Source organism: Salvelinus fontinalis, chromosome 29 (genome assembly GCF_029448725.1).
Source record: "Salvelinus fontinalis isolate EN_2023a chromosome 29, ASM2944872v1, whole genome shotgun sequence".
Classification (NCBI taxonomy): Eukaryota; Metazoa; Chordata; class Actinopteri; order Salmoniformes; family Salmonidae; genus Salvelinus; species Salvelinus fontinalis.
This window is the reverse complement of record NC_074693.1, coordinates 22,283,616-22,292,579: the sequence shown is the minus strand read 5'-3', so window position 1 is coordinate 22,292,579 and position 8,964 is coordinate 22,283,616. Positions and strand designations below refer to the sequence as shown.

Genomic DNA, 8,964 nt, shown 5'->3' with positions numbered 1-8,964 from the left:
CCCTACTGCCTCTGATCTGGCGGACTCACTAAACACAAATGCTTCGTTTGTAAATTATGTCTGAGTGATGGAGTGTGCCCCTGGCTATCCGTCAATTAAAAATTAAAAATACAATTGTGCCGTCTGGCTTGCTAAATATAAGACATTTGAAATGGGTTATACTTTTACTTTTGATACTTAAATAAATTTTAGCAATTACATTTAGTTTTGATACTTAAGTAGGCCTATATTTAAAACCAAATACTTTTAGACTTTTACTTGAGTCACTTTCTATTAAGGTATCTTTACTTTTACTCAAGTATGACGATTGAGTTCTTTTTCCAGCACTGCTTCTATCAAACTATAGAGTAGAGTTTACCTGTCAACTACATAAATAAAGGCGGGGCGTCTAGGTTTCAGAGCATGACCTGGACTTTCCAACGACCAATGGAAATAGAGAGAGGGAAGGTCCTTTCAGCCAGGAAGGTATTTCAGTACACACGACGCGATCAATGTTTTGACACAGTCATTAGTAGTCGCGTGTGTGTATATGTCCATGCAATACCCTTATAGACCATGCACGAGCTTCATTAGCTTAACAGTTTCTTAGCTTTGAGAAGCTGCGTTGCCTCACGATGTCTCTGTCTGTCCAGAAATGGGTTTGCGTCCTGATTCTGTGTATGTTCTCTCATGACGTTGTTGCAAAAACAGGTAACACACTTTTCAAAAACCTTTATAGTAAATCGCTTCTTGTTGATGTTGAGTTTTGAAAGGCGTCTGTGAGAACGTATTATTGATCAGTAACATTGTTACAACTTTAGTCGTGTTGCCCAATGTATGGTGTTCGTTCAAAGCTTGCTACGTTGTAGCTGATTTTTAATGCAGGGAAATGATGGCTGCCAAATTCTGATCTTTTGCGAAATACATGATCTGATTGGTCAAAAGACCAATTTTGGTAGCGAGGGAATCAGAATTGGGCTGCCTGTGTGAACGCAGCCATTGTAACGTTGACTAATTTGTCTTTCTTTAGTTAGGCGCAACGTTCTCTTCATCATGGCTGACGATTTGAGACCAACATTAGGATGCTACGGGGATCCTATTGTAAAGTCCCCAAACATTGATCAACTTGCCTCTAAAAGTAACGTCTTTCTCAACGCATATGCCCAGGTAGTCCTACAACAAAGTGATTTAACGCTGTAGCGCAAGCCTACTTTAGTTGGTAATTCATTTTCTACCAGTGATTGTAACTATATAAATTAATGTCCCATTTTGTCTCTCTCATTCAATTTGTAGCAAGCAGTGTGTGGACCAAGTCGAACCTCCTTGCTAACAAGTCGTAGACCTGACACAACCCGGTTATATGACTTTAACTCCTACTGGAGAGTGCATGCGGGGAACTACACCACTCTCCCTCAGTACTTCAAGTCAAAGGGCTACACCACCATGTCGGTTGGAAAGGTTTTTCACCCAGGTAAAAGGATCCTAGACGTTTTGTTAGCAGGTTGACATTTTATTGGGATGAATCTATTCCTGAAGGCTGAGTGGTTTCTGCTAGATGGGCCAGCCGCAAAGTCAAAATTGGTTATATAGTAAAAAATGCATAAACAAATGTTTGTTTTGGTCCTAATTGAAAGTTGGGTGTAAGGTTAGCAGTGTGTTTAGGTTTCAAATCTGACTTTGTGTCTAGTGACCAACCAGCAGAGCTGCCGCCAGGACAAGATTCATCCCAATAAATGCCAACCTGCCGTTTATCTTAGACCTACTTAAAATGTTGGTGATTTCTTATAAGTCTACATTGGAAAATTAGTAACAATTATCTTGTGTGCTCCTCAGTGTTCAATGTTGTAAAACCCCTTATTGCACAAAATAACCAAGATCTCTTGTCATGTGACGTGAATCTATCAAATTGCCAGAGGCTGTTTCCCATGTCCTCTTAATACTAATATGGCTGTGTTTTGTGCTGAAGGCATAGCCTCTAATCACTCGGATGATTACCCGTACAGCTGGTCTGTACCTCCTTATCATCCTCCCTCTTTCAAGTATGAAAATATGAAGGTCAGTGTTTGTCTTGACTGCTGCCATAACTCCCTAGTCTACAGATGCTTTAGCCATATATGGCTTAAATGATGTCGGTATACTGAATAGTCTATTTACTTTAGTGAATGGATTCCATTCTGTATACAGACATTCATTTTAAGATAAATGGCTACAGATGCTTATGCATGTCTGATTTGAGCCCTCTGTGTATTATGTCTAGTTTAATTGCCTAATATAAGATGTTTCTCATGCATTTTAACAAATTCCGACAGGTTTAATATTTAGCATGAATGAAATGTACTGCTTTGTTTAGGTTTGCAAGGGCAGTGATGGCAAACTGCATGCCAACCTGCTGTGCTCAGTTAATGTGTCTGAAACCCCTCTTGGGACACTGCCAGACATGGAGAGCACAGAGGAGGCCATCAGGCTGCTCAAGTCCACAAGGGATTCTGGCAAGAATTTCTTTCTGGCTGTTGGATTCCACAAACCTCACATTCCCTTCAGAATCCCACAGGTACTGCAGCTGCCTGGCTTACTTCATCATAACACCAGGAGCAGTTAAACCAGAGTTTCCCGTACTCGGTCCTCAGGTTCCAAAGGGTGCACGTTTTGTTTTTTGCTCTACACCGCTGACTCGTATCAACTAATCAAGCTTTGATCATTTGGATCTGCTGTGTAGTGTTAAGGTAAAAAACTAAACGTTCACTCCTTGGAGTCCCGAGGACCGAGTTTGGAATACGCTGGGTTAAACCATGACGTAGATGAGCAATAAATACTAATCTCTCAATAAATGTAGATGGTATGATTTGTAACCTACTGATGAAACTGCCTTTGCTCTTGTAAACTGTAATTTCGTTCTTAAATTGCGTAACTCTGTATTAGGACTTCTTGACACTCTATCCCCTGGATAAGATGAGCCTGGCTCCAGACCCTGACGTTCCTAAAGGCCTCCCCAGCGTGGCCTACAATCCCTGGACTGACATCAGGAAAAGGGAAGATGTCCAAGCTCTAAACATCAGCTTCCCATACGGGCCAATCCCAAAGGATTTCCAGGTTGGTTAGGTGTACTTTCATTATTTGCAGGAACAAAGTATCTTTTCTAATTTGTTTTTAATGTGGCTATAGATGGTTGAAGCACAACTGGTGGGTTTCTTTACTTCCAATCTGTTACATGAGGTGATATGATGCAGATAAATGTTGAACTATTTAAACATTTTTACAAAAATCTACAGGTAGAAGCATCATATTATACTACAGCAGGTTGCATACTGTTATGTATTATTGATATACCATAAATGTTGGATTCAGCTCCAGATTCAACAGCACTATTATGCGTCTGTGTCATACATGGACTCCCAAGTGGGTCGGTTGTTGAATACTCTGGATTATCTTGGCCTGGCTGAAGACACTGTTGTGGTCTTTACATCTGACCATGGTAAGTCAACTCTTCCTTCTGTTTCAATACATTATGTACTGTAGAGATGGGAAATCTGCTGCATACATCAAACTGCTGTCTAGCCTATAATAGATTGTCAACAGGTAAATTGCTTGTGTAGTTTGTCCACTAGATGGGGCTGTGACAACATAAATTCTGCCTTTACGCTTCTGAGTTGACAGACTTCACCAGCCTCAAGCTTGGATCCCTTCAAACCTTATGTTGACTTGACTAGGGACTGTTTATGCATGTTGTATAGCGATAATTAAATGTTAGTCTTGTTTAAATAAGTTGGTGTTTAGGTATGTATTTGTAATATTAGTCATTTCTCTTACAGGCTGGTCACTTGGGGAGCATGGAGAATGGGCCAAATACAGCAACTTTGACGTGGCCACTCGCGTTCCACTAATGTTCTACGTAGCCGGTATGACTGCAGTCCGTCCTTGGCCAGAGGACGAGACCTTCCCCTACATGGATGTGTTTGTCCCAACACCGCATCGCTTCACACAAGGTATACTATACACTCCTATAGTCAATAACTAGTTTTCATTCCTCGTGCACTTTTTATCACTATCTGGCAAGACGTGATGATGGAGGCAGTATGGTGGAAAGCGATCCAGTTTATTCTTCCCATCAGTGGTAGTGAAGGAGAGGAAGCCATTAGGAAGATTGAATTGCATACTCCTCGCGTCTTCTCTCGTCTTCTCAAAACCCATTGGCAGAGGGGAGGGACCTCTGGCCTTCTCATGCAATGGGTTCTGAGAAGGATAGGACGTGAGGCGTACGCAATTGAGTAAATGTGCTGCGTCTAGACGGGTATCTCAATTCTGCTTTTTTCAGCTATTTGTATTTTGGCTTATCAGATCAGCTCTGGAAAAAGAGCTGATATGAAAAGACCTATTGTGATTGGTCAGAAGACCTATTAGTGAAAACGATATCAGAATTGGGCTGGCTGTGTAAATGCAACCTTTGAGACACTATTCTGCTTTCTTCTAGTCATTCTCCCAGGACAGATTATTGCTGGAAGTTTGTGCTCCACTATGGCTGTGTTTACACAATACTGATATTTTTTCCACTAATTGGGCTTTTGATCAATCACTACTTTTTCAGAGCTGATCTCATTGGTCAAAATGGTAATTGGTGAAAATATCAGCATTAGGCTGCATTTAGACAGGTAGCCTATGTAACATTGTTACTCCCCATATCATGTCGTAGACTATCGGTTGTGGGGCTGTGACTCACACTACCTCTTCTCCACAGGAGGAAGAGTGAGCAACGTGAACGAGCTGCTAGACGTCTTCCCCACTGTGTCTGTCCTGGCTGGGCTGAAGCCCCCGCTCCCCTGTCCCGACAACTCCTTCGACGTGGAGCTCTGTACCGAGGGACGCGACTTGACCAACACCTTCAACAACGACAACAGAAAGAAGTCTGATGGCATTGCCTTCAGCCAGTACCCCCGGCCCGCCGACACCCCCCAGGAGAACTCAGACCTGCCCGACCTGAAGGACATCCGGATAATGGGCTATTCTCTACGCTCCTGGGACTATCGCTTCACCGTGTGGGCGGGCTTCGACCCAGCTAGCTTCCATGCTAACCTGTCAGACGTGCACGGTGGGGAGCTTTACCTCCTGGAGGAAGACCCAGGCCAGGACCACAACCTGTACAACAGCTCTGAGTACAGCCTGCTGCTCTGCAAGCTGGGCCTGGGCCAGCAGCAGCCCTGGGCACAGACCCTCAAACAACACCTCCTATACCTCACTGCAGGGACTAAATCTAAAGGGATGGCATGATGCTTTGTGTAATGAACTATTCAGGAGGGAAGATCTTTATTTTTGCTGTGTTCATAAGGGATGTTTCCATTCTAGGCAAGTGCCTATTACTAGATTGTTTCAGCTTCTATTGGCACTTTAGGTAGTTAACCATTAGCGTATGGTTAACCTACAATACAGGGTTTTTAGGTGTAGTCATTCTCTTAGCAGTTCAGGTTTCTGAATGTCGATGGTGAATTTCAATGGCAAGAATTTGACACCAGCTCTAAATCGAACATGAACGGGGATCTATTGGAGTTATCAGTAGGCTAGGTTTGAAATCAGTAGACTTATTTTTCAAGCTTAAGGTATGTTTTCCTAATGTACTGTAACAAACTGTGATGGTGAAATGTGTATAATATAGGGAAAGATCATTAGGGTCAACATGGAGGTGTTGGTGAACATGCTGAACTGGAAAACTATCCACGTTCATACTTTGCACACAGATACTTTTTTGAAACATGTACAAGTATGAATTTCTAAAATGTATTCAATCCAAATAATCATGTCTCTTTTTTGGGGGGGATATTCTTGTTAATGTACAGTAGAAGGAAAATACTGGGGTGCATCCTTGTGTTCAGAACCAGCAGACAGGCTTCATTGCGAGCTGGGCTGGAAAATTCCAGTCTTGTTTTTTGCAGTCTGAAAGTGAGGTCAGGCCAGTTGGAGATGGATCCATGGGCTGATTGAAGCTTATTTTAATTGCTCGCGCCAAAGGGGAATTTCATTTGTGCTCCAACTTTTATCTGTGATTTTAATTCTCTTTCAACTCCTGTTTCCAAGTTCTGCTAGAGAATGTTCCCCAGTTAGGTTTCTTCCCCTGTGAATGAGGCAGTGTCTTTCAGCTCCCAGACAGTGCTATCTGGAGAGAATGTGCAACTCCTCAAACATATTGTCCAAAAGTAATTATTCTTACTACTCAACTAGTCCTACATACAAATGTGTAATCTTCACTACATATTTTGTAAGAGTGGATCTACTGAAGTAATTTAAGGTAGCGCATACACTAAAATAGGTTTATTTGACTTGAATCTGTCAGGCACTGACACTCAACCTTGAGTTGCACCACCATCCCGATGTGAAATGACAGGGGAGAGCATCACTCACACAGGGATGTTATTACCCTTAAGTAGACAATGTGACCTAACACTGATAGACAATGGGCATTAACCATGCAAACCTGTTAATATGATTAAACAAGGAATCAATGTGGATGTGGTAATGGATCACTGCTTAAGATAATTATTACTTTGCTACAACCAAGTGATGTGTGTGGTGAATATCTGTTACATCCAGGGTTGGTTTTGAAAGTCACATGCAGATTGGTTGTGTTTAGGAATCAAGCCCCATTTGTTGGTATTTAACAAATCCATATCAAATTAGTGTCACTTTGTCTTGTTGATTCAGATGCACCTTATTAGGGTAGCAGGTAATGGCAATTTATTCATGAAAAACATGCTTGATGACGATCAATGAATTGAGAGAAAGTTGCTGAAAACCAAATCTTTGTTTTGGAAACGACTCAAGTTGCAGCAGCAGGACCCTGCTGGAGGAGGGAGAGTAAAGATGTCTTTTTCAGCCTGATGTTAAACCCACAAAAGACAGCTAGACTGTTAGGAACTAGTCTGACAACTATTACCCCGGCAATCAGAGCGACTTGGCGATCATGAGCAAGCTTTCTCTCATGAAGTGCTCATTCTTTTGAATGCTGTCTGTCTCCATAGTCTGGTATTGAGATTGGTTATGGCTCACAGCAACTATTCAAAACAACTGGCCTACACCAGTAATTCAATATGAACTCAGATTTGCAAAAATGCCCAATGTTATGTTTTATCATTGATTTAGTGTATCTTTTTTGTCTGCCCTTGCCTGCAGAATATGGTAATTAGAAACGTTATTATTCCTCAAACTCAAAACTGTATTATATGTACACTATGTATGTTTGCATGAAATGCACTATGTCTCGAGGGCAAATGTGCCTACTCCTTGTAGCTTGGCTGAGAGGAGCAGCTGGTAGACAGTGTTTCTCTCCAGAGGGTGTTGTACTGTAGGATATGGCTGGTAGACAGTGTTTCTCTCTAGAGGGTGTTGTACTGTAGGATATGGCTGGTAGACAGTGTTTCTCTCCAGAGGGTGTTGTACTGTAGGATATGGCTGGTAGACAGTGTTTCTCTCCAGAGGGTGTTGTACTGTAGGATATGGCTGGTAGACAGTGTTTCTCTCCAGAGGGTGTTGTACTGTAGGATATGGCTGGTAGACAGTGTTTCTCTCCAGAGGGTGTTGTACTGTGGGATATGGCTGGTAGACAGCAGTGCTCCAGTGAATGGTGTAGCAGATATTACAGCCCAGGATCTGATGCCCTCCATCTGGCCTAGTGAGGCAGAGCGCCAGCCAGGCCAGCAGAGAGTCTTTGCCCCCCTCCTCCCCTCCCTTTTCTATCACCCCCTCTCTTCTGGCACAGTGAAACTGAGATGTAGCCCACAGCCAGAGCAGAGGACTATCTCAGTAGTGAACATGTTGACAGCTGTGTTTAACAAAGCCATCTGGGATAGGAGACAAGTGGTCACTACTATGCTCTCAACATACAGTAGCAATAAGGGGATATTTAAGTGTTGATAATGGATAGCCCTTATACGTCTCAAAGAATACAATGCTTTTGTTTGTAAGATTATATTTATTTATATATATATATAGATATATATCCTGAACAAAAATATAAAGGCAGCATGCTACAATTTCAAAGGTTTATGGCGTTATAGTTCATATAAGGAAATCAGTCAATTGAAATAAATTCATTAGGCCCTAATCTATGGATTTCACATGACTGGGCAGGGGCGCAGCATAGGGAACCAGGCCCAGCCAATCAGAATTAGTTTTTCCCTAAAAAAGGGCTTTATTACAGACAGAAATACTCCTTAACACCCAACCCCTCCCCCAATTATCTAAAACAATGTTGGAGGCGGCTTATGGTAGAGAAATCAACATGACATTCTCTGGCAACCGCTCTGGTAGACATTCCTGCAGTCAGCATGCCAATTGCACAGTCCCTCAACTTGAGACATCTGTGGCATTGTGTTGTGTGACAAAAAAACTCCGCTTACACTATTGTACTGGTCAGTTCTTTAAATAGACCTACTATCTTTGACTCTTGTTTACCCGACTGTCTGTATTTAATGAGTAACTTCAAAGATGCATAATTCATCTTTTTTTTACCTCCTTTTCTACTGACAGCTGCCATATGTTTCATTTCAGTCATAATCATTTCCATGGAGATGCATTACAAAGTTAAACAGATCCAGAGTTGACGCTCCATGTGAAAACATTCCATATCAGACAATTACGTGAAGTTACTAATAAAACCTACTAAGATTTTCAGACAAACATAATATTGCTGTCTGAAATTGTTATTCAAATGTGTATGCCAATATCAATTAATATGCAAATGGTTTTTGTGGTGAATTTGCTATAGGTTTTATGAATAAAGATGACCCAATTTCCAAAACCTGTCGATCTACTTAAATTAATCGATTAATTGTAGAGTTTCTACTAGGGTGCTATGTGAAAGCATCTCACTGGACCTTAGGGACACTGGGAGGAAAAGGACTTGAGGTGTAAGATCATTACCCCAAGGTTCAGTCCCTCCTCTCCTCCCTCTATCCTCAGCATGATGATGTTGGGGTCTGTGCCCTTCAGACTGCCATCTGC

At 41.9% G+C, this 8,964-nt stretch overlaps 1 protein-coding gene across 2 annotated transcripts; it reads left to right on the top strand.

Annotated features, from left to right (window-relative positions):
• Positions 1-445: 445 nt before the first annotated feature.
• LOC129827609 (iduronate 2-sulfatase-like) lies at positions 446-8,761 on the top strand. Of its 2 annotated transcripts, XM_055888598.1 has the most exons (9): positions 446-690; positions 1,010-1,146; positions 1,273-1,450; positions 1,946-2,034; positions 2,330-2,530; positions 2,899-3,069; positions 3,325-3,451; positions 3,789-3,962; positions 4,712-8,761. In XM_055888598.1, exons 1-9 carry the CDS (start codon positions 615-617, stop codon positions 5,239-5,241), a joined length of 1,683 nt encoding a protein of 560 aa, XP_055744573.1. In that variant the 5' UTR covers positions 446-614; the 3' UTR covers positions 5,242-8,761. The 2 variants fall into 2 exon arrangements, with proteins under 2 accessions (XP_055744573.1, XP_055744574.1); XM_055888599.1 differs by lacking the exon at positions 1,010-1,146.
• Positions 8,762-8,964: the final 203 nt, after the last annotated feature.

Bases quoted from the DNA above. Each gene is read 5' to 3' on its own strand.
- LOC129827609 (XM_055888598.1), top strand. From the start codon at position 615: ATGTCTCTGTCTGTCCAGAAATGGGTTTGCGTCCTGATTCTGTGTATG. The intron at 3,452-3,788 runs GTAAGTCAACTC...TTTCTCTTACAG, and splicing joins GGTCTTTACATCTGACCATG to GCTGGTCACTTGGGGAGCAT. The intron at 3,963-4,711 runs GTATACTATACA...TCTTCTCCACAG, and splicing joins ACCGCATCGCTTCACACAAG to GAGGAAGAGTGAGCAACGTG.